The sequence below is a fragment of the Diceros bicornis genome, assembly GCF_020826845.1.
Source record: "Diceros bicornis minor isolate mBicDic1 chromosome 2 unlocalized genomic scaffold, mDicBic1.mat.cur SUPER_2_unloc_8, whole genome shotgun sequence".
Lineage (NCBI taxonomy): Eukaryota > Metazoa > Chordata > Mammalia > Perissodactyla > Rhinocerotidae > Diceros > Diceros bicornis.
This window is the reverse complement of record NW_026690882.1, coordinates 448355-473710: the sequence shown is the minus strand read 5'-3', so window position 1 is coordinate 473710 and position 25356 is coordinate 448355. Positions and strand designations below refer to the sequence as shown.

Below are 25356 nucleotides of genomic sequence, written 5' to 3'. Positions count from 1 at the left end.
ATTTATATATATTCTATGGTTCTATTTCTCTAGAGAATCCTGACTAATACACATGGATAACAAAGTGCATATTAAGTGCACATGGACGACATTTCCTAAGGCATAGGAGGCTCCTCCAACCCCGCAGGAGGAAGCAACTCTTCCCATCCAGGCAACACACATGAGCGCTCACACACACACACACAAACACAAGTAATTTGAAAATGTGCTCAAGCTCAAACTTTCACTCTCTGCCTTATTGTTCATCACAGCAGTGATTTCTACATGGCATGTTATACATCCTTTGCCATTTATTATCTCTTTCCTCCCACTAAGACTAAATCAAACAGAGGCAGTCTCTCTGTTTAGTTATTTTGTAGATCACAGGTTTTATACCAGAGCTTTGCATGTAGTAAGTGCTCTAAAAATAGAATGACCAAATAGTTTTCCCTCCAAACTGGAACATATCAGGGAATGAAAAGGGTAGTATTAATAATTATGATAAGACAACAGGAGAAATATGTGCTGAAGACAGAAATGGGGGATTTAAAAGTTAAGATGAACTGATCACTTTTGCATTTTAAACAGATCACTGTGACTAGAATCTCATGATTTTATTACGAGGAGAAAGGATTTGGAATCTTAAACTATTCTTGCTAATTTACTGCAGTGTACCACTCTAAAGGTGGTGTCTTTGCATAAGAGTAGTTAAGTGGATGGATTTAAAATATTTCAGGAAGTGAATTTTTAATGTTTCAATTTTATATGTATATAAATATAAAATATATATTGTACACATAATATATGTGACCCCTTTATGTGTGCAAAGCCATATGTGAACATTCTTGTGGGAAAATTTGGAAAATCCATATTGGTCTTGTCTTCATGGAGTATCCAGTTTAGTGAGAAAGAACTAAATCTTGAAAGAAATAGATAATAATGTACATATAACTAAACTAGAAAAAAAAAATCAACAAAGAGGAAAAATGGAGTTTTATAAATTGGCTTACTAGAGTAGGAGAGTTCACTGTGTGGAAATGATATTTTGTATGAGATCTGAAAGATGATTAGAAATAATTCAAAAGTGGAAAACCTGTAGGTAGATTCAGGAGGGTGGATGGGTGGTTTATTGATATCTGAGTGTGGGGTGCCAGGGTGTCCAGAGTGACACCCAGGGCTAGACGCATTATTAGCACAAACAAATGAGTTTGGGAACCCTGAGAGAGAAGCAAATTATTTTGGGGAAGTGGTTTGCTCAACTTGGGACCTGGTCATTGTGAGTTGAGTCATCACTGATGCCGTGAGTGTGCAGGTAGATAAATGGGTCTGGGGGTCAGAGTTAGGTCTCTGCTGATTCTTTGGACATATTTGGCTCATTAGTGGTATTTGAAGCAAGGGAAATGTATGGTGTTGCCCCAGGAGGGTGCAGATGGGCAACAGGTGTCTGAGCAGGGCTGACTTCCGGGAAGGATCAGTCATTGTGGGGTGGTCATAAAGAGAAGCCAGAAAGTGGCTCAGGAAGTTCAGACAGGCAAGAGCAGGACAGTGTAAGGTGGTGGATCCCAAGGACAAATAGGCTTTTAAAATGACGTTGAAGTCCACAAGGTCACATGCTACTGCAGAGCATGTCAGACAAATCATGAAAAGTCCCCAGTGGATTGGTAAGAGACATGGCTTGTGAGGTTAGCAAGAGAAAAATCCACAGAATGGGGATGGGCTTGAGTGTGCACTGTGCAAACAGAGGCATTTGGATATATGTGAACTTTTCACAGCGGATCCCTGGCAGGAGGACAAGAGGAGGGGCATGGGGGGTGAGGACTGTTAGGAATGCTGGATGAGGGATTGGTTTGTAGATGGTAGAGATTTGTGCATATTTGAAATGTGAGGGATGATTGCAGTAGGGAAGTGATGGAAAGTGCAACAAATGTGGAGGGCATAATGTCATTGAAATTGAAGAATGAGATAAAAATCAGAGTGGTTTCCACAAGAAAGAAATTTCTTTGGATATAGCAACAGAAAAGGTGTGATAAATCAATTCCTTATGAGGAATATTTGTAGATCTGATGACTAGAGAGTCAAATAGTTCTTGTTTGATGGTTAACAATTTATCTGTGAAAAATGGAGGAGGTCGGAATAGAGATTTATGGAACTCAAGAAATGGAAAGAAATGAGCAGAGCGTTAGGGAGCATTAGAGAAATGCATATAGGTCCATTGGTTGCTGTGATTTTCTGTTGGGATCCACAGGCTCCTGGTGCATTCTCTCTTCAGTGCAAGTGTCAACATGGCATGGCAGGTATTTGAAATCATCTGAAGTGGGCGGCTTGCAAGGCAGATATAATGGCAATAAGGAATCTGCGAGTATGGTCAGTGGGTGATTGAAATGATGGACTGTGGAATGCAGGATTAATAGAGAGGAGTAGGAGAAGAGAAGCAAAATGGTTGTGAAGATCTGCTTACTGGAGTAATATACTTTCTCGAAGAATGGTTACTTAGAGGGGAGTTCTTTGTGCCAAAAGTAGAAATGTGGAAATTTGTGGTGGGAATATGGTGTTTCTGAGTTACTGATTTGGGAGCAGGAGAATTTTGGGTGAAGATAGGATCAGGGTGTGGAAGTGAATGACTAAGGATGGAATAGTGAATAATTTCATTAGAGATGAGGCCGTAAAGGAGCTGTGGAGTCCTTGGAACTCTGTGTCCCAATAACAGTGGGCTGTGGGGCACCAGCATGTGTGTATTTGACCATGACAGAGAGAGGAGGAGAGGAAAGTCCTGAAGCAAGATGGCGGAGGGAAGTTGGTCTGGATTTGACACTGGATAATGACCTTGAGCTTTCTGTCCTTGTCTCACATCAGTTGATGGTGTCACTGAAGCCTGTTCTCCACATGTGGTCCCTGTACCAGCAACATCAACATCACCTCTTAGAAATGAAAATTCTCCTTTTCTTCCCCAGACCTACTTGGGTTGAGGTCCAGCACTCTGAGTTTTAAAAACCCTCCAATGATTGTGATGCACAGTGCGATTTGAGACACTTGTGTCCAGGGAGAGAAGGAGGGTGGAATATCCACGTGAGCTGAGGATGTTTTCCGTGGATGGTAGTCTTCATCATCCATTTTGTTCAAATTTCACATTTTATTTTGTTCTGAAAGAGAAAGCTCAAAAAATATGCCCAGGCTTCATAGTGGAAACAGTAAGACCATGAAACTAAACCCAATCAGAAAACTGAAGTTCTACGCACCCTGAATCCTAAGTAGCTGCATATTCCAGAGGCCAGTTACTGGACTAACTGCCCATCCTGGCGGTGAGGTCAGATGCAGTCAGTGGGAGGAGAACTTGGAGAAGCCCCAGCAAGTCTGTGGATACAGTCGACTGCAGGGACTCCAGGCCTGCAGCAGTGAAGGAGAACTCTTAAGTTCTTTGGAGTCGCAAATACCTTTGAAACAGTCGCACAGGCTGGTCCATGTGAATCTCTGGACCATGCTGGGGCCGAGGGATCTGCACACCAGCCCTGAGCCCACCCGGGCCACTGTCCATATCAGGCAGAGATGAGTCCAGGAATGGGTCTGGGCCACTCACAGCCCCTCTGCAGGCAACGGGCATCTTCTAGAGATATCAGGAGACAGACACAGAAAGTGAAGAAAAGCATGGGAGAGACTGACTGTGGCCTCGAGGACAGACGAGATTGCCGGGGAGCCAGAGAGAGCAAGAAGCCAAGAAAGGCATCCTGAAAACACAGTGAGGAAGGCAACATTGGTGCTGAAGAAAAGGAGAGTGGTGCCATTGAGAGATTCCCCATGAGACAGGCTTGACTCTCACAGCATCTCTTTGTAACATCCATCGTGATCTTGACATTTCATGTTAAACCTCAATTTTTATTTACCACGAGTTTTCTCCTTTTTATATTAAAATTGATAGGATAATTGTAGCTGAGGAATTAGTGTTTTGAACTTAGATTTGTTTTTTCTAGAACTGACACTCAATGAAGAGATGATACCTACTTGAATGAGATTTGTCTTTTAATGTATATTAAATCTGATGCCATAAATGTTTATTACGATTTTGCATCTAATTTGGTTTTTTTCTTTTTTGCTGAGAAAGATTCACCGTGAGCTAACATCTGTTGCCAGTCTTCCTCTACCTTGTGTGTGGGTCACCGTCACGGCATGGCTGCTAATGAGTATTGTAGGTCCGTGCCTGGTAACTGAACCTGGGCCACCAAAGCAGAACATGCCAAACTAACCACTCAGCCAGGGGCCATCACTATGAATTTGCATCTAATTATAACATAAAATGCATCAATCTTTCTCTTCACTGCCACATGTTAATTCAGACATAGGTGATTTCTATATCATGAATTAAGTATCTCTTATCTGTTACCTGGCAAACTTGTGTAGCTTTGATTTTGGAATCTCCAGAATGAGCACACCCCCTGGGGGCATTATTCTCCCCGTAGAGAACCTTGGCAGCAGGCTCATTGCCTTCCTTCCCACACTAGATCCAGAGTCGTGGAAATGGGTTCGCCTTGCACACAGCACAGAGCACATAGGAATTACTCCACAAACATGTGATAAGTGAATAATTGGTGGCATCATCAGGTCATTCACAGAAGCCAGACTGAGAGAGAGCTTCCTTAGGTCAGGAAGGAGAAGCATTCCTTTATATTTGTGAGGTTTTAATTTGTAACATTGTAATGTGAACAGCAAGTATACTATTTTTATCAAAATTGTGTTCTGAAGGTTTTCAAAAATCTCTAAATCTCAGAGTAGAGAAAAATCAATCTCTGTGAATCTGTTACTTGCTTCAAAGATTGTCAACTCGTATACCATCTGGCTTTGTTTATCCTCACACCAAGTCCCCAAGAATTAACCGGCTGAGATGGCTGAGAGCACATCATTTCAGCTGTAAATATTTCCATTTCTCTTACAGATGAGGGAATTTTGGAACACAAACAAAATAACATGATCACACACAAAAATAAAAATGTCATTCGGATAATCAACTATCTAGTCAGTATCCAAAGTCTCCCAGTTTTCTCAAGGTTATTTCCTGGTTTTACATTTTCTTTGAGTCAGGATCTTAATGAAACCCTTCTTTTGCAATTGGTTGATCTGTTTCTGAAGTCACTTTTAATCTCTTGTTGGTTCATGCATCTTGGGATTTGGGTGGAATATGAGTGTGTGTGTTTGTGTGTCTACACCGATGTGTGAATTCTTTCTTTCCTGGATGGGAGTGCCCTGAAAGGAAGGACCTGGGCTGTGGGAACCAGGATTTCTACTCTGCTTCTGGCTGAACTGAAAAGGCCTCCCTGGGTGACACTTGCAGCCTTCAGAAAGGAGGGGGAAGAAGTACCAAGGAATTCAAGACAATGGCCCTTGTCTTACAGGGTGTTTCCAGGGCATGATGTTCAAAATGCCGGGTGCTAACCCTTTAGGTCCAGGTCGTCGGGTGGGTTCTCGGCATGAGCTCTGAGCAGTGTCTGTTAACCACCCACGTGGGGAGCATTTCAGTATTTTAATTGGTAAGGTTGTGTCTGTTGTGTCTGTGGTGTCTAAGATTGGTGGCATTCCCCTGCTGGACCCACTTCTATACCTGCCCCTCTCCTGCCTCATCTTTCAAAACTCCCAACAGGAAAGTTTCACATCCCTGTAACACAAATCCATATAACCACAGCACAGACTGGGGAAAAGAACACAGCCGTCCCAGGGGCTACGTGCTCTATGCGCTCAGGCCAAGCTGCCCCTTTGGGACAAGTCAGTAACAACACGACTGAGTGTGTAAACTAGTGATTGTCTGAGACCATGGACCTGAGAACCTCATGGGCCCAGATGTCACCCAGGGCAGCAAGGGCTGGTGTGGGTCATTCCGTGGACAAGATTAAGGTCTATTGTCCTGGCAAACCAGAGCTCACCCCTGATCCATCAGGCCCAACTGGGGAGGAATGGCCACGATGTACCTGACAGAGAGGCTGGGGGCCTTCTAGGGAATTTCTACCCTAAAAGAATCCTACAGTGAAGTGCAGGGATGCTGGAACTCCTAATTCACAGGGAGCAGTGACGTTTATAGAACAAAGTCTTGTTGTAGGTTTAAAAGCTGCATCATGAGTCTTTCCCTCTAGACATGAAATAAGCGGGAAAAGGACTTCCATGGCATGGGCCAGGATCCCAGGAGGATTCCAGTCTAGGCGAAGGGTGAACAGGGAGCCCTAGAGGCGGCCTGATGGGGATGTCCTGTCGGCCCTTAGTCCATCTGCACATGGTCTTCCTCTGTCCTTGTCCGTTCCACATGCAAACTTTTATCTTTTTACATTTTTTCCTCATTTAGTGTTGATGCGAATCCAGACACTGATTAGAAAACGGCAAGTTCCAATATCTGATCAAAGAAACCTCAACAAGAGAAGCAAAAAACATTCCTTCTTCCTGGAAAGCTGTAGAAAGACAGCCGCTGTCCTGGGGAAGGACATGGTCCTGGTAAGTGCTATTTGAAAGACACCCACATTTCAGTGGTTATTGCTCTGCCTGGGAAAGTCCCTCCAACCTCTGCATCCAGGGAGATCTGAGGGGCTGTCTCTGCTCCTGGCCCAGGTGAACCACACTGAAATGCACCTGTCCTCTGAGGAAGGGGGACTTGAGGGTTACATTCAGTAGCCAGGGAGGAGGCTGGCCCTCCTCCCTTCTCCCACATACAATAAGCTGTGACCATACACAAGTTAATTCAAGGAGGAAAGTGAGATTCTGTGTCTCATTTACATGAACATAAGAAGTGAAAGAACCACACCACAACACCCAGGCTGTGACAGAAACAGGATATAACGTAAGAGTCAAATCTACCATTTACTATTAAAGAAATAATATCACTCCTCCCCAATGGGTTAACAGTGGCTGGCATGGAGATATCAGGGAGTTGGAGGGGGTGGTGCCCTCCCTCTGGGGCTTTAGGGGAAACCAGGGAAAGTCTTAGGATGTCCTCGTTCACTCAGGGTGGCAAGAGCTGGCCCGGTGCACCCCGAGGGTTCCAGTGTCCCTGCTGGTCAGGAGGAGCTGCACTTGTGGTCTCCAGAGTGTGACGGCTCATCACCAAGGGCATGGTGGCTGAAGAGAAGAAACAGACTATTTTGGGGAACCTTCCTGAGATTCATGGCACAACTCCCTGCCCCACTGCACTCTGATTCAAACCCTGTACCGAGTGCTCAGTCCATCAACAGCACCCCGTTTGTCCCTGATGCAGGAGGCATCATTTAGCATCACCCATTTCAGTGGATGCAACTGAATCCCAGAGAGGAGAGGGGAGCGGCCTGTCCCAGGCCTGCTCAGCAGTGGAGCTGGGATCGAGGCCCATGCTTAGCCCGAAGCTGTACTGAGCCCCTGGATTCAGTTGCTCCTGGTCCCAACACTCACTCGGCCCTGAACTGGAGGATGTCCGGTTCCTCTTTCTCCTGAAGAGCCGCATTTTGCTCGCCTTCTGGTGTGCGGGCTCCAGCTGGCAGGAGACCCAGTAGCTACAGGACAGAGTGGACCTGTGAGCTACCAGGAGCCACACCTCAGGTGCCCCTCCCAGAGCCTGCCAGCAGCTGAGTCCTGGTGCCCCATGGGTCACCACGCTACGAGTTCTGAGGCTGATCAGCGAGCCAGGCCACAGGCTCTGGAGCTGGCCATCAGAGATAGTCTGTCCTGCCCTCACCCAACTCCTGTCCCCCTCACCTCTCATGGACACTGATGGGCTCCATGGCCTGGAACCAGGCCCCAAATCGCTCGTCGGGCTCCAGGTCATATGCATTTGCAGCCTGCTGGAGCAGCTGGATCCTCCGGATGAGTTTGAATTTCTGGGAGGAAGGACAGGATGCAGACAGGGCTTGGGTGGGGAACGCTGCCAGGGACTTGTGCGGAGTGAGGATCTGGTCTGGGGTCTGTGCTCACTCGGGAACCCTCCTTCCTTCCCACTCCATTCAGGACTTGCCTGTCCTCACAGTTGGCTTGGCTTGAATTACTTCCTCATCCAGGAAGGTGTCCTTGATGCCAGCCCCTCCCACACCCGCCAACGTGATGGGATCCCCAGCTTTGTGGATCTGACTCTCCCAATAAATGTTAGACCCAAGGGATGAGGCCAGAGAAAGTCTTGCCAGGGGAGGTCTCTGATTTCCACATCCCCACCCTCCCCGTAGCTGCTCACGTCACACCATTTCTGAAAGTTGACCCGATTTCCCTGGAAGGGAGACAGCCAATGTCCATCAGAAACAGCCCCCTTAGCCCAGAACCAACCCCCATCCCAGCCCTTCTCAGGCTGCAGGAATGTGAGGGCCCAGCAGAGGGCAGACCTTCCACAAAGAGAACTTGACACTGGGCCAGGCTCTGGGCTCCAGAGCAGGAGGGACAGGGGAGCTGAGGCCAGAGACCTTATGTAGCACACCCTCTCTGATGACAGACGGGGAGACTGAGGCCTCAGGGAGGAAGGGACAGCTGGAACACAGAAGTGCTTCCTCACTTGCAGGGGCTGATGGCACTCCCCCAGGGGCAGGGCCTGAGGGGGAGGCTGAATCCATCTCAGACACAGCCTCCTGCAGCTCTGCAGGCAGGCAGCTATGAGCTTCCCCAGCCCAGGTAGACTGGTGGGGGGCTTATGCGGAGCGTCTATTGACACATTGCTAAGATGGGTCTGACTGCCCAACTCCCAGGGGTGGCCATGGGGCTCTCATGAGAGGAGGTTTGCCAGGTACTGAGAACTCAGGTCCCAGTGCAGGGCTCTCGCCTCCCAAACCTCAGGATCCTGCTCCCTGGCCCCACCTCCAGGCTCACTCACTTCCAGATCATCCTCCATCCCAATGTCCAGCAGCTTCAGGTGATAGAGGAACATGCCCAGGAAGGGGATGACACCCTGTGAAATCAGGGTGGGAGTGGTGAGATGAGTCCCTCCTCTCAGGTGCCCCCATGGACCCTCCCCCAAATCCCTTCACCCCAGCCTCCTGCCCACCACAGACTCCCACAGAGAACAGCCTAGGACCCTCAGCGGCCTCCCCCCAGTTGCCCCCTCCAGGGCCACCCAACTTCCCCAGTCACCTCCCAGGGGCGGCTTTTGGCAAATCCCAGGGTATGTGGTCCCTGCCCCTCCCCACCCTAACCCATCCTGGGCCCAGCCCTTCCAGGCCTCCTCCTGGTCACTTCCAGGGCAGGCCTTTCAGGCTCTTGGGCTCCTGGAGCTGGGCTGGAGGAGGAGGGACCCCTCTCTTAGGGAGGCCTCCAGCCGTGAGGTGAGTGACCTCTCCTCTGACACCTAAGACCCTCCCCCTCAGGCCACCTCACCTGCTGCTGCTGTCTCTCCTGGGCTCCCTGGGGGTCCATCTGCAGGGTGGCCCTCACAGATATCACCTCCTGCAGGGTCAAGGACAGGCTCAGGGAGGCCATGTTCCCTTCCCCATGTCTCCCAGGCCCCTGATCTTGGACCCTGGCCATCTGGTGTCTATGGCTGCTCCCATTCCAGGGTGCCCTGATGCTAGATCACTCCCAGCTCCAACACTCCCTTCTCTGTGCCCTCAGGCCTGCCCATGCCGCTAAGCCTCTCTCCTCATCAGGAAAGTGTGAGGAGGACTCCCCATGCATCCCAGGGTCCCCTGAGGACTCAGTATCATCTGACTGTCACCAGTGCTGTCCCCTCCCCCCTCGAGGAGGAGGAGCACAAAGCTCCTGCACGTTCCTCTCCCCCTTGTACCTCATCACCCCTGTGAGGCCTGCACCACAGATCATCTCCCTCCATTTCCCAGATGAGGAGACCGAGGCCCACAGAGGGGCAGTGACTTGCTCAGGGGCCCACAGAAGAGACCGCTCCCCCTCCCAGCCAGAGGCCCTGGCCCCCGGCCTTCACTCTTCCTCCAGACACACCTCGGACCAAGGTCCTGTCCTCTGGACTCTCGGGGTTTGTTGAGGCCCTCAGTCAACCTGAGCCATGGATGGAGAGGCACAAGGTGTCTCGGGGTCCCATGCAAGTGGCTTCTGTGTTTTCCAGCCCCCTGGGATTCTCTGAGACCAGGCTGGCCCTGAGGCCATGCCAAAGTCCTTAGCTCCCTAGGATCCCCTCAGGATTGTCCCTGCACAGAACTCCTCCTTCACTCACTCAGGAAGGGGACCCCCGTGTGCCACATCTGAGTGACAGTGTAGGAGTTGACCACGGCACTGGGTAATGGTGACATTTGCATCCTTTTTCACTTGGAAACTTCTAATGTCCCTTCTTCTTTCTCAGCTCTCATGTTTGAAGTCTGTGGTCTGAGCCTTTGTACAATCCTTAGGCCCCTCCTGCCAGGGCCTCGATGGAGGCCATTAAGAATCTGTCAGGAAGGTCCGTTAAGAATCTGTAGGTTCCCTGATAATTCTCATTGCCATCTGGGGCGTATCCTTGTCGACAAGGCACCGGGGGAGACTCACTGGTTTGTCAGCAGTGACCACTATCGGGCTAGAGTGCACAGTCCCAGAGAGCACACAGTTCTGTCCCAGATCCACCATTTGGCCCAAGGCTGTGCAGCCCCTCTGTCGACAAGGCCTGAGTGCCCTCCCCTGCGAGCTGCAGTGAAGACAGAAGGAGCAGCAGGGGCCTGGCTTCCTGAGGACAGACTGGGCTGCTTTAGGAAGAAAGGAACCCCCACCCACTCCATCCACCCGCCAGCCTGAAGGATGGTGAGGGCCAGCTGATGGGTCTGCATGGAAGCCAGACACCTGCTCATTCTGCCACCTCCTCACCTCTTGCAACAGTCCAGGCGACACCACTGTATCCCGTGACCAAGGCCTCCTGCCCCAAACAGTCCCCACCTGCCCTGCAGCTCACACCCCCGCTTCCTGTCCAGCTGGACAAGACAGACCATTATTTCTCGGGGAACCTTAAGTGAAAAACTTACCAAAGCACATCCTGCCTGGTCCCTCCCCACCTCACCTCCCATCCTTCCAGATCTCCAGACTCCACTCACCTCCTTGAGAAGCTTCCTGCTCTCCCGGTGGCATGTTTGGAAGATCTTTTTAACTATTTGACAGTTCTTCCTGAGGAGGGAAAAAAGGAAAGAAACACTGTGGAGTGGTTTGAGGGTAAATCCCTTTTGTTTGAAAACCCAGAAGATCCAGACAGCCTGGATGAGCATTTTCAATGTGTCGTCTGAGCCCTGAGGTGTCTGGGACTGAGGAGGGGGCTCTTCTATTGTCACCTGGGGCCTCCATTCTCTTATTTTCTCAGCAGATGTGTTTTAAACAGTCTTAATTTCACGTGGACAGAGAGTTCTGTTGCTGCAAACACTTGAAAATCTTCAATTTGGTTCAAGCCATGATCTGTCACTTAGGGAAACTGATTCCTGAGGCAGAACGACTGGCCTAAGTTTTCAGAAAGACTTGAAGCCTGCCAACCAGGTCAGACCCTATCCCCAGGGTTTGCTGTCTGCCAGGAGGTCCCAACTGACTGAAGGGCAATGCCAGCCCTGTGGGGGGTGTCTGGTCCACCCAGGTGGTGCTCGCATGGAGAGAGGCCTACCCACCTGGACACCTGTCTCCACGTCTCTTTTAAACGTTTAATGGAGGGGCCCTCCAGAGCCCACAAGATCGCATGGAGAGAGGAAAGGTTCCTCAGGCCGTGGCATTCCTGGGGAAGGGAAGAGAATGAGCTGTGAGGGGGAGCTGGAGCCCTGCTTCCTCTGGCTTCTGTCGCCTCATTGACGTCTCCTGTTCTGGATGAGACAGTGGCTCAGGGAACCCGGGAAAGGCACAGCTGGAACCTGATGAGGAATACTTCCAGGGAGGAGGATTTCAGCTCAAGCCAAGAAAGGAGCCCAGGAAGGGGTGAGCTTCCCACCACTGGGACCAGGAGTCAGGTCATCGAGGCCTGGCAGGAGGGGCCTAAGGATTGTGCAAAGGCTCAGACAACAGACTTCAAACATGAGAGCTGAGAAAGGAGAAGGGGCAGTTCCCCCGACTCCAGAGAGGGGCTCCCAGGGCCTCCCACATCTTACCTTGGCCACCTGGATCCAGAGCTCCCCCACCCTGGCCCTGTCCTGGGCCGTCATGTTCGGGTCCCCAATGCAGGTGGTGATGACACATTCTACCACTCTGTTAAAGTGGGTCATGGTGGCATGGATGGTCGGTGCCAGGTGCTCATTGCCCCTGTTGTCACCCTGGGACCAGATGGAGTCCAGGAATTCGTGGGGCCTCACTGTCTTGAAGAGCTCCTGGGGAGGACAGGGAGTGTCACCCAGCCCTGCCACAGCCCAGCTGAGCATCTGCAGCCCCCAGTCCCAGGCCGGGTCAGTGGTGAGAGCTGGAGCTCAGGAAGCTGAGAATGCGGCCAGAGGCTTGTGGGAGTCCCTGGGTGCTGCCTGTGTCCCCTGAGGGCACCCAGCACAGGATGACCCAGGAACCGATACTGTGGCTCAGGGAAGTGGCATTTGCTTGCTGCCCAGTCTCACTTCCTCCAAGCACCAGAACTCGGCTCCTGCATGACCATCTCTAGGGGCATCTTCCACCCATTCTGACCATCCTGGGGTCTGACTCCTCTTTCAGATGCACATTCCCCCAAGGCAGCAACAACCACGGGCTTTGTTTGTTTGCCTTGTAGTCACATTAAGTGCCTAATTAGTGTTGAGGCTGTTGAGGCCTCCTGGGCAAATGAGTGAACTACCCAAGGAGAAGACAGCACTTCAGTGTGCTCCCCTCCCCCACCAAAGCGCAGACTCTGCCCAACTTCCTCTCTGCTCCACCTCATCCACCTGCACAGCCACTCTGCATGGCAGCTGCTCCCAGTGTCCACCCCTACTGTCCACATGAGGACAGCAAAGGCTTGGGCGTTAAGAAGGCTACTCAGGTCACATGAGGGTAAGTGGGGAAGCAAGAGGTTGGACCGAGATCATGGGATTCTGGATCAGGAAATGGCAGGTCTGGGGCAGCTGATGGCACAGGGAAGGCCTGCCCCACCTGCCCTGAGAGCCCCGCTGCTCACCACATCCATCAGTGTCAACTGCTCTGCCACCAGCCGGGGAGGGAACTCCAAGAAGTCAGGCTTCTCCTCCCTCAGCAGGTTCTTGGTGGTCACGTCCCAGGGGCAGTCGGGCTCTGGGGCTGGATCTGGCTCTGCTGTTATCTCTCCAGGTGGAGGGAGGATTCTCCCTGGAGCCAATGGTCCAGCTGGCTCCAGCTCAGGAGCTGGCACTGGGGCTGGAGCTGATGGTGGTGGTGGCTCTGGCCCTGGAGGGACTGATGGAGGTGACACTAGCTCCAGCTCTAGCACAGGTGGTGGAACTAGAGCTGGAGCTGCATCTAGCCGTGGAGCTGGCCCTTGCTCTGGCTCTGGAGCTGGAGGGAGCTCTGGAGATGGTACTGTAGCAGGAGAAAGAAACAGTGTCACTCAAGTAGCTGACTTCCCCTGTGCCTGTCAAAGCCAGGAAAGACCCCACTGCCTTGAAGGGAACCAAGCCTCCGAACACTCTGCAAATTGTCATCCCAGACTGCAGTCGCCTCACCTTCCAGCTCTGCCTCAATGGGCCGTGGATGCTCCAGCTGGACCTGGAGAAGGTAGGCGTGACCCTGAAGCCCTGAGCCAGGCAAGCTGAGATGCAGAGAGGCCAGCTTCATGCTGAAGCAGGGATAGTGCAGGAGCTCCCAGAAATCCTGCCCTGGGTCCAGGCAGGTTCCCACCAGAGAAGAGATGGCACTGGGGGAGGCAATTGGGCAACAGAGTCAGAGGCCTGGCCTTTCCTTCCACACTTCTCACCCAAGGCACCCTGGCATGGGACTGGACCTTATGCCTGCTCCTCTCCATCCAGGTGAGAGCCACATGGCAGCCCTGACCCCTGTGAGGCTGTCCTGGCAGTGGCAGTCCTGCTTATCCAGCAGGTTGACACAGAGTCTGTTGTGACTCTCTTCCCACGGACACTCTTCTCCTGAAGGTCTGGGACACAGCCCACCCTGGCCCTCCATGCACTTGTGCAACTGGATTGAGCACTGAGACAGATTTGTGACCAGGTTGCTCACACACCTCCTGTTCTGGGCCTGGAGGCGGTGGTCAGAAGAGGTAGATGTGGAGAAGGGGAGACAGATTCAAATGGGTCTGTGGTGGGTATGGGTTTCTAGGGGAGAACTCAGCCCAGCCACCCCTCTGGTTCCCAGGGGTCCTGGCACCCATCCATAGCTCTTTGACTCCTGTCCTCCTGGACTGGAAGCCACCGGACCTCTGCCTTCCCATGAGAATCAAAAGATGCGTGAGATACGGCTCTGACAGGCTCCCCTCAGCCACAGCCTCCATCTCTCCCCCCACAGCTTGTTCTTTAGAGACAGGAGGCCATCCTTCTGGACCCAAAGACCACTCACTTTTTTAGGTGGTCCTGCGCTCTGCCCTCGTGGCTGGAATAAGGGGAGATGCCTCCAGATGTAAAGGAGGCCATGAGGGCATCCCTTGGGATGGACAGTGGATGACAAGACCTGCGAATGATGTCTAATGTCAATGTCTGACTCTCAGACGGAAATTGAGGCCACGCATTGTGTCTCCTTCTTTCACTGAATTTACTGTCTCCAAATGTCCTGCATGCAGTAGGTGCTTAATCTACATGGTTGAATGAATGTAATCCACCCAGAACCATCCCAGACACCTGAGTGGGCCTAGGGCCTCTCTGCTGCCCCAGAGATCCTTGATTGGCTACCCCAAGGAAAAGGACCAGGACCAGCTGGATGGAATCTCCAACTCCTTGACAGGGTGGTTTCCATGTGCTTTTCCAAACTCAGAAAGGCCACATCTCAGAGATGGGTGAGGCAGACTACTTTTCACAGGGAAGAGAGAAATAAACACCATGAACAACCACAGCACGTCCGCAGCCCTCTCTGCAGAGCCAGGCACCAGGTAAGCACCCGCCATGGCTGATCCCATGAGTTCCTACAAGATCCCCATGAAATTTATCCTTTCCCACCCTACTTTTCAGAGGAGCAAACTGAGGCTCAGAGAGATTTGGTGACACTCCCAGGACACACAGCTGGCAGGGGGCAGAGTCACCACTGTGCTGAGGAGGGAGTGGCCACTCACCTAGTAAACAGCTGGTCCTTGACTTGGTGGGACGTGTCTAAGGCCGAGTAGTTGACCATGAAGGTGGCGAAGCTAGAGATGTTCCTCCTCAGGAAAGCTGGTGCGATGGACTCTGTCAGCTTCTCCATCATGCCTGTCTGGAGGGCCCGCATCCTGCAGGCCTCATTTAAATTCACGGTGGACTCATCCTCACACTGAGGGAGAGGAGGAGGTACATACACTCAATGACATCATGGTGAACCAGCGGGAGGATTGAGGTGACTTTCTACCCTCCTGTGTAGCTGGTGGGAAGGAGTGGAGGTCCAGATTCCTTTCGGAGTGCGACTGTGGAGCACTGTAATGAGAAAACCCTGGGGGGTTCCAGGGGAGACTCAGATTTGAGTCTGCATTCTAGTAGTGCCTTGGTCATCTCAGAGTCCTGGGTATGAAGACCCCTCTACACCCACACTCACCTCAGACCAGTCCTCTTCATTGATGGACTGGTGCACCTGTGTCCTCTCCAGAGAGATGGCGAACTGGAAACCATCTACCAGCTCCTCAGCCATCACTTGGGTGCAGCTCTGCCATGACAGTGCCCAGAAGTCAGGCCAGGAGGCATCAGGGGCCTGCCTGGACTTCGCCACAGAGGGAAACCCCACCACAGTTCAGGCACAGAGGGGCATCTGCATAGTCTCCATGAGGGAAGGAATGTGAACACCTCGATGGCCTGGGATTCACATGTGGGTAGAAGAGCTTGGTCCCCAGCACTCACCTTCCTCTCCTGCAGCCAAGATCTTCAGTGTGAACATGACACACAACCAGATCTCCACCATTTAGCTACCTGCTCCTGCTCAGGGTGGTTCCTCCTCATACTACCTTCTCTAACTCCACCTCCCACATACACACACACACACACACACACACACACACACAATGAGGGTCAAGGGGTGTGGGGCTGTCCATTTGGGATCACAGTTGTGGCCTGACCTAGAGTGGCCTGCCCTGGGCTACGCTGTTACCTGATGGTTCCTCCTGCCAAAAGCCCACAGGCATTCGAGGTGAGGGCTGAGCCAATGTCTAAAGCGACTTAACATGCTCTCATTCTTGGCTTTCCGGGGGCCAGAGCCTCGGAAAGTCACGGGACAACACGAGAACATCCTGCTGTGTCGAGTGCCTCCACTCAAATGAACTGGACAGGAGGCTGTGGTTACAGTGTGGGTGCCTGGTAACCAGAGTTCTAAGTTCTGTTGGGGGCTGTCACCAAGGAAGTGAGGTCACTTCTTCAAGGTTCTATTTCTTGGCCCCTTCCTTCAATCAGACCCACCCAAAGCCCCCGCTAGAGTGTTGGCTGCTCTCCCTCCTTGCCCATGTCATCTCCATCACTGTACACAAATATCCATCACCACCCTCCCCACAGCTCCTTGGGAGTGGAACCAGTGGCCAGCTTTGAGGAGACAGAGCTGAAGTCACACCTCTTTTATCCTACCAGTTCTGTGTCCTGGAAAAGCCACTGTGCCTCTCAAGATCTCCCCAGTCTCCCAACCTGCACAATGGGGATGGTGCTAAAAACAGCTTTCTAGGAACATCGTCAGGTGTATATGAGATAATACCTACAACACCTGTGGATTGGTGTCACATGTGTCTAATGCTGAACCTCCCATCTATGTCAGTTCCATCTGTGCAGCCTCCACAAACCCCCACTCCATACTTCTTGTCACACATCATTGGCCTGAATTTGGTTTGGTCACTCTTATCTGCAAGAAGGGTTAGGAATTTTATCTTTTAATTTGTTGAATTGCCACCCAAAATAAAACTGATTCTCTGTTCTGAATATTAAGGGAGAAGGTGAACAGTGGAAACTACACATGCTCTCTCCCTACACTAACCTTCAAGTTGAAGGGGAGGAGATGAACTTTTCAGATGAATCAAGCATGTATTTACCTACCACAGGCTCTCTTTTCTTGTTGTTTATTCATCCACAGAGAACAAGAAGTCTTGCTTCCAAACCAGAATGTATGAGACGTCCACTGCCCTCTGTTCCCAGCAGAATGACCAGAACCAATTTGTTGGCTTTTATTTGCCTGGCCCTTGTAAGTAGATCTGAGAACACTCTTTCTATGTCCTTCATAGAGTGGGTCTGGGAGAGTCTGAGGTTGTAGAGAATTGTAGGCAAATAGCAGGCTCGTGAAAAACTGAGTCAAATTTGAATCTCTGTAATTCAGAGAAGGAGAGTGATATCAGCATCATGGTGGAAGAAGACACCTCCTGTTTTTCTACTCCTACACTAACAATGCTTTGGCATCCATCCATAGACAAAAGTGCCTTTGTGGGAGAAGTGGGATCCAGCACCATATGCCAAGGGACCCAGAGGGAGTCTCACCCAGCCATGCCTCTGGTAATAGGCAGACAGACCTCAGTCCCAGCTCTGGACCCTGCAGTGGCCCGTGAACCAGCTCAAGCTCCTTTCAGCTGCTGCATGGAAACCCCTGAAAACACTGTCTTATATCATGACACACAGAGGAGAGGGCCTTTGTGGAAGTCCAGGTTTCAAGAAGAGAAGTTCCAGCCCTCTGTTGGACCACAAAAATATGAGTCTGGATGGGTTGAAGAGTTTGGAGGCATTGGCAGCTAGGTACTCTTAGAGGGCTTTAAAGGATGTGGATCCTGTAACTGCACTGAGCACTCCATCAAGAAGTCTCCCATGACTTGTGGGGTATGCCTCACCCATGCATCTCCCCAGCTGGCCCTTAGGCACCCCCAGTGCTCTGCGTGCCTCACATACACGCCTCCACCCTAGGGCTTCTTCCTTGTGTATGCTCCCAACAGTGGTGGTTAGAGTGAATTTTGGAGGACAGCTAGTGAGCACGTGCAGAAACTTGGTCCAAATCCGCAGGCCAGAGAGAGACCACAAACTTGAGGTTTCACACAACCTCTGGAATACAAAAGGGAGGCTGTCAGCGCCCAGCCTATTACATCACAGCATCAAGAGAATGCATACAGGCTGGAGAATTCTGCCATTAATGAACAAATTAAAAATGCTGAGGTTATACTGGTATAACACATTAAAATACAAATGTATTATTGAAACATATATTAAGTTTAAAAAAATGACATTTCAAATGTTGGAAAAATTAAGTTTGAGAAACCTTGTATGTGGTCAGTAAACATCTGTCCCTCCCTCCCTCTCCAGAGCAGCCATATGTATATGTATAAATACACACACACACACATATATATACCCCCTATAAGTTCTATATATAGAGAGAAGCATATGTGCGTGTGTGTCCACAAACACTCATACATATATATAATGCATGTACCTATGTATATCACATACATGTATGTATACATGATAGAATACTCACATGCACATGTGTATATCTCTACAATTTCACCTTCAATAAGGTAAATTTCCGGTTTGTATTGACTCTAAATAACTCTGCATTTTAACTTGTTAGGTCTGTTTCGGTTTGTTTTCCCCAAACTTTCTGGTTAGTCCTCTGGGCACTTCTCAATTGGATAACTGTTGTGTTTTTCGTTCGTTGTTGTGCTTTCATTTTCTCTTTTTAATAAACATATTTGTTGAAATATGACATACAATCAGAATAGAGCACAAACCCAAGTGTGAAGATTGATAAGTTATCAAAAAGTGTACACATGTGTTAACACCACCCAGGCCAACAAACAGAACATGACCAGTTCTGTTTATAGTAGATTATACATGATATATATAATAGATAATAACTGCAGTTACCCAGATTATGATTTCTCCTTTTTCAGGAAGTAGCACACTGAATGGCAATGCTTAAAGTAAATTTGGTCATGATGTGGCCTGCTTCAAATATGTAGCTGGATTTGGAAGGTTAATTTTTTTTAGGAATACATGAGTTTAGTTCCAGAAAAAAAGAGGCTTGTAAATTTCCTTTCCTGTAATGACCTTGTAAGATTTTTGTAGCAAAGTTAAGCTATTCTCATAAAATAAATCAAAAAGTTTTTCCCATTTTTCCTGTTCTGTGGAAGAGCTAGAGTCAAAATGTGTATTATTTCTCTCCTGAATGTTTGGTGGAATTTGGCAGCAGCGGTGTTGGCCACGATGAAATGTGGGAATGTTTTAAACTATGGATTCAGTTTCTTCTTTAGATATGGGACTATTCAGATTTCTCATTTCTTCTTGAGACAGTTTTGGTAACTTTCATTTTCCTGGCAATTTGTGAATTTCATCTAAATGTTCAAATGTATTGACATGTTATTTATAATGACACGTGTGTTGTCAGGGAAGGTCTGGGGTGAGTCTCCCGGGGGCAGAAGTCAAGCTCAACTCATGTGTCCCCGCAGCTTCAGGCACCTGGATGCTGGAGGGAGAGCTTGTTCCTCATTGCAGGACGAGAGGCTGAATGCTTTTCTTCTCGCCCTCTTCTCTCCATTCACACCAGCTCAGGAGACCTTGTTCCTGGCCAAGTTGGCGTGCAGGCAACGCCCCATGTAAATTCTTCCAGGCCTGGTGGATATTTGAAATTGTTTTCTCAAATGTTCTCTTGAAACCACATGGCCACATTTGTATAATATTCTCTCTTTATTTTATATTTGAGTCAGTTTTGGTAATCACATTTTCAATTTTTAAACTGTACTAGGCTGTGTCTCTTAGACTCCTAAGTGTTTTCAGTTTTAACTCCTTCAAACTTCTCCCAGATGTTCCTGCCTTACGGTGATTCCTTCTTCATGGGAGCTCTGAAGCTCTTCCTAGCTGCCTTGTTGTTGACAGTGGCAGATACACGAGTTTCATGGGGCAGAAGTTTAGGCAGTTTGATTGCCAGCCTTCTGCTGCACCATTTCAACCCACAGATGCCATGCTTCTCTGCTTGTCCCAGAGCCTCCAGTTGTAATTACTCTTCCTCCCCAGGGCTATCTCCAATCTCATGTTGATATTATTGCTGTTCTCTGAAGCATTTGATGATGTGTTCAAATGAACAAGCATTTTGGATCCTGAACCAAAGAACCATTTACAAAACGCACTCTGAATGCGATCTGCTTTTCCATTCATTAAACTTTTCTCATAATCACTTTTCTCCATGTGTGTGGAATTCACTAAGGATGTTCCAGAGCCCAGGTGATGTTACTTGATTTAGCTATAAATTCTAAGGCTTCAGGAGAGCTGTTGCCACAGATGGAATGAGTTGGCTTGGCATTCTTCCTTAATTAAGTGATTACATTGGATTTGAAGATAAATGGGGTTTGAGTCTTTTCCCTAAGGAGCCCCATCCGTCTCAGCAGGTTTCAGTACAAGAGCTATAAGCATGTTGTGGCCTTGGTTTTTGCCATTGAGGAAATCAACAGAAACCACCATTTTTTACCCAACATATCTTTGGGAGTTGATCTCTATAATGTCCTGCACTATGAACAGAGGACACTGGAGAGTTCACTCACTTGGCTCTCAGGGCTGGGCAACGACATCCCAAATTACACCTGTAGGAGAGAGAGCAAGTCTCTAGCAGCCCTTACTGGAACAACGTGCAATTTCTGCCCAGATTGGAACGCTGCTGGAACTGTACAAATTTCCACAGGTAAGGCTGTGTGGGATGGGGAGACATGAAACCATGTCTACTTTGATGCCATTCTCAGGTGCCTGAAAAGGAAGAAAGGAGGAGACTGTGTTTATGCATCTCTCACAGGATGTAATCTCCAAGGACGAGTGTATAGAGTCTTAGTGAGGTATGCACATTTCCTTTATTTGGTATCCCTAAACTCTATGATTTCATCCATGTCCATTGATAACAAGGTTCCAGGGACCATCTGCTCTTGGCTAGATTGGGTCCCAAGCCTGAGTCAACAAGCCATTTTCATGAACAACCTCTGCAGTGATGCAAATGAACTGCATCAGAGGAGGCGATGTCAGGTGTAAGGTGAAGGTGACAGACAGGGCCCATGCCACTCAGGGCTCAGACAAGAACAATCCAGCATCAATGCCTCCAAAGTGCAAGATAGGGAGGGACAGACTCACACACCCAGGGCCCAGGGCAGCCACAGAACATTCTGTGTGTGACCCATGCATGGCTGCACACCAATCATGAGTGTAGAAACACCACAAACCCATGAGTCCCTGCCTGGGGAATCAATAGTCATGCTGAATTTATAAGATTCCAAATCAGTAACTCAAGATCAATGCAGAAATCAAGTTGCATTTTGATTTTATAAAAATTGACCTCCTTTCCTTTTCCTCAGTTCTTTTAACCATGTTAATTCCGGGATCAATGTGTTGTCATGATCCACTTCTGCACCCTCAACATTGGTTTCCTCCATTATTAATGCTGTTGTGAGAAATTCCTCCCTTTCCTCACCCTAAAGCAGAGGATACTAGCTGGAAGGAACCCCTGTATTCCCCATCACCCCAAACATGTATGACTAAGACAAAGGTCACACTTACACACCTCTATGGCCCTGGAGCAAAGGGGATTTTAGGGCAGTGAAACCATAGTTCTATATGGTTCTGTAATGGCGGTTACATATTACTATGCATTTGTCAAAACCCGTAGAATGTACAACACAAAGAGTGACCCTAATTCCAACTATGGACTTTCATTAATTATAATGTATCTGGACTGGTTCAGGAATTATAACAAATGTACCACACTCAAGTTAATAATTTGTAGTTAATAATGTTACAGTAATAATGTTATATAAGTTATATAGATTACTAATGAGATGTTAATAATAGGGAAACTATGTTGGGGGTGATTAGGGTATATATAGGAACTCTCTATAATTTCCACTTAATTTTTCTGTAAACCTAAAACGATAAACCTATAACTGTAAAACGTTATAAGAAATAAAATCTATTTTTTTAAACCATATTTTCCTATCTGGTAGACTCTAGCTGCATGTCACCATTGAGCATTTAAAATGGGGCTAGTCCAAATTGAGATGTGCTGTAAGTGTAAAATACACAATGGGTTTCAAAGCTTTTATATAAAAATATGAATGTATAATACCTCAATGATAATTATATATTAACTACATGTTGAGATGATAATTCTTTGGAGATGTTGGGTTAAATCAAATATATTAAGATAAAAAAATGAAAGGCTTACATGGCTACTGACTTGGGAATTGCAAGATGCACAACTACACACACACACAAGACTCTGGCTGAGGCAGAGTCTTCTAGGTTTTGCAACCGCCTCATAAACTTATGGTCTCCCACACTCAAACCCACCTCTCCTGACTTGGAGCAAGGCTATTGCTATGGGTTGAATTGTGTCTCCCAAAAGATATGTTGATGTTCTAATCCCTGGAAGCTATGAATGTGACCTTATTTGGAAAGAGGGTCTTTGCAGATGTGATCAAGTTAAGATGAGGTCATTAGTGTGGACTCTAATCCAATATGACTGGTTGGAGAGGAAACAGCATTTCATGACAGAGGAAGAGATTCGACTGTTGCAGCTGCAGCCAATGAACACCAATGATTAGCGGCCACCACCACAAGCTGGGGGAGTCAAGGAAGGGCCTGCTGATACTTTGATATCAGATTTCTAGGCCTCAGAACTGGGAGAGATTGAATTTCTTTTGTTTTAAGTCACCCACTTTGTGCTATTTTGTTACAGCAGCCCTGGAAAGTCATACAAGTATAAATGGCAGAGCTCATGTCACACAGGAACCATAAAACAGAGGCAGAAAAAGGGGGATTTATTCTCTTCCTTCCAGGTTGGAGTGGTTTCCAGAAAAACTGGTTGTTGTAGCAGAGGTCCCTGGTGTCACTGTGGTTTTTCTGGGGCCACAGGAGCTGGTGAAGATGTTGGGCTGTTTGAGGAGACAGAGATAGTGGTATGTGGAGCTCTAACTATTATGCTGGAAATTTTGGAGATATTTGTGATTCAAGCGTCCTTAACTGGGGAAAAGGCCGTCACAAGGTTATTGGAATCAGGTCCGACTTGCCCTTCCCCACTGTTGTCTGAGAAAAATGGGACCTTGTCCAATTCATGATGAACCAAAGAAGACCTTCCATGTAAGCTGATTTATAATATTGAAAATTTTCCCAACTCTTAAGTGTCTGTTGATAGGATGCTGGTTAAAGCTATTATAATAAATTCAAATTAAGTACTCTAGACATTAAAAATCAAATCGGAGTCTATTTTTTGAGCAAAAACTAAGTTTAGCTATTATAGGATACCAACGTTGTGAAATGAAATTTTTATGTTTATCTACATAAGAGGAAAATTGGCTGGAAGACAAAGCACCAAAATATTAATAGGGAATATCTTTGAAAGATGAACTTACAGTTGACTCAGTTTTCATTATTTTTTCTCTTTGCTTACCTGATTTTCTGCTAAAATGATCATGCAATTTTGGTAATAAGGAAAATTGTGTATTGTTTTACATGACTAGACCATCATCGCTGAAGATTCTATGAAACAGGTGGGAGAAATAAGGGATCAGGTGTGTCTCTGACTTTTGTCAGGAAACAGCGCTCAAATCTCTGGCTACAAGAGGAGTGCTGCTTTTCTGGGGTAAGGGCTTAAATAGCTTATTCCCTCTCCAAGGAGAAAATGATCTAACGTGCAGTTCAAGCCTGCAGATAAACCGCTGAACCTAAAAGACAGTTGTCTTCAGATCACTGTTATCATCTCATCTTCTTTTAGTCTGCTAAGCTGCAGCATCGCCTTATCCATCCTGTGTCATCCATGCGCCCCTGTTGTTGATGGTGGTGGTGGTTGTGTGTGTGTGTATGTGTTTGTTTCGAGGTAAAGGTGAGGGGAGGGAAAAGGTCAAGGAAATAATAATGGCAAAGATGGCATCATAAAATTGAGACTTCCCAAGTACTAGCCACCAGACTTAATCTTACATGCACCTTAAAATCCTGTGTCATTAAAATGTGACATTGGTGACAATCCCAACTAAATTAGAATACACCTCTAATTGTTGACTCTGTTTCACTCTTGAGTTTCTGTCCAAGTTTCATGTTTTGCTTTTTTTTTTGGCAATACTTTATTTTCTAAAGAATGAAACTCCTAGGAAACAGTCCCTTAATAAACATCGAATCTGATTCCCAAGGGCCAATTATCCACTCTTATAATGGTCTCTCCACGACCAAAAATGTGAAAGGCCGTTGGCTAGAGTGGAAATCTTGGAGTTATGCCAGTGGCACACTGTATTTCCCTACTTGAACTTCTGCACCTGGTTTGGCGGAAACTAAGAGACAGTACTGAACTCTGCAATGTGCAGGATGGCAAAAAAGGTCAGCCCCAGGCCGACTCCAAGACCCAGAGGGCATTTGTGGATGCCAGCTATTAACCTAAATTATCTTTGTTCCCTCTCAGGACTCTACTGCTTTCTTGCTTTCATTGAGATGCAAAAGTGTTCAACCCAAGGTTTGTTGATGGTGAAGGAAGTGGTTAGGACCTCTTGCAGTTCTACAGCACTGGGTTTTCAACACAGTCCCTGTGTGTGATTTTATATTATCCTACAACCATTTGGAGATAAGAAAGACAAACATTGTCCTCAACCTGTTTCCGATGGAGAAAGTGTGGCATAGAGATGGTAAGTGAACTTCTTAAGTAATGAAGAGAATATCATACAGAGAATGGAGGCCAATGCTATTTGATCTACAGGTAGACAATCGTGAGTTTGAACCTCTGCTCCCATAGATACCAAGAGATGACCTTGGGAGAATATAGAACCTCTCTAGGTTGCTTCTTCCTCAACTTGAAATGTGAATGATAATATTTACATGATATGGCTATTTTGAGGAAATGCAATAAAATAAATAGAACATCTGAATGACATTTTGTGGGATGCCTTATGTGTGATAAATGCTTAGTAGTGATAGGCATTATTTTAATCAAAGCTTCATTTAACTAGATAATAATGGCAAAATGAGATAAGGCAGATTGCTTCACTCCTTTATTAATAAATAACTTTATTACAAAATAATGCAAAATGGCATTTTGTCCATTGTTTCCATTATGTAAAAATCATGACCCTTCAAATGCTTCTGATACTCACTCTTTATAACCAGAAGAGAGGAATCTCACTGTTTCCTCACTTCCTGTGGCCATAGAGGGGCAGCTACAATAGGTAACATTTTTGCAATATTTTGCAGAATATATATGGCTCTTTTGTCTACTTGAATATACTTCTTTTTTTCCCTAAAAATAACACCTTAATCAAATGAGCATGTATAGGTTTTCATTGGAAAGTAAATCTACGATATTTGCATTTGAGTATTCCATTACTCTCTAAAATGGAAGCTGATTTAGATTCAGAAAGGATATAGATTTATAGCTGTTAAGGAAGATAAGAGGGTGCAAAATATTTGTACATAATTTGAAAATTACATGGAATCTAAAGACCAGAATTATCCATCAGTAGTTTCTCCTGGG

The 25356-nt window shown here is 47.6% G+C and overlaps 1 protein-coding gene and 1 long non-coding RNA gene across 3 annotated transcripts in view; both read right to left on the bottom strand.

Annotated features, from left to right (window-relative positions):
- Positions 1–3524: 3524 nt before the first annotated feature.
- The window catches only part of LOC131401822 (5'-3' exoribonuclease 2-like), a gene marked incomplete at its 3' end in the record, with an annotated part of 126194 nt that continues 104362 nt past the window's right edge, over positions 3525–25356 (bottom strand). Inside the window, exon 13 of the mRNA XM_058536944.1 lies at positions 3525–3580. Within this exon, the coding sequence (XP_058392927.1) occupies positions 3525–3580 (56 nt within the window). The remainder of the gene's footprint in view (positions 3581–25356) is intronic.
- LOC131401821 (uncharacterized) lies at positions 8647–11512 on the bottom strand. Of its 2 annotated transcripts, none has more exons than XR_009218014.1 (3): positions 11478–11512; positions 10923–10992; positions 8647–8845 (listed from the first exon to the last, which is right to left on the bottom strand). It is a non-coding gene; the product is annotated as an uncharacterized LOC131401821 (long non-coding RNA). The 2 variants fall into 2 exon arrangements; XR_009218013.1 differs by lacking the exon at positions 8647–8845 and adding an exon at positions 9258–9339.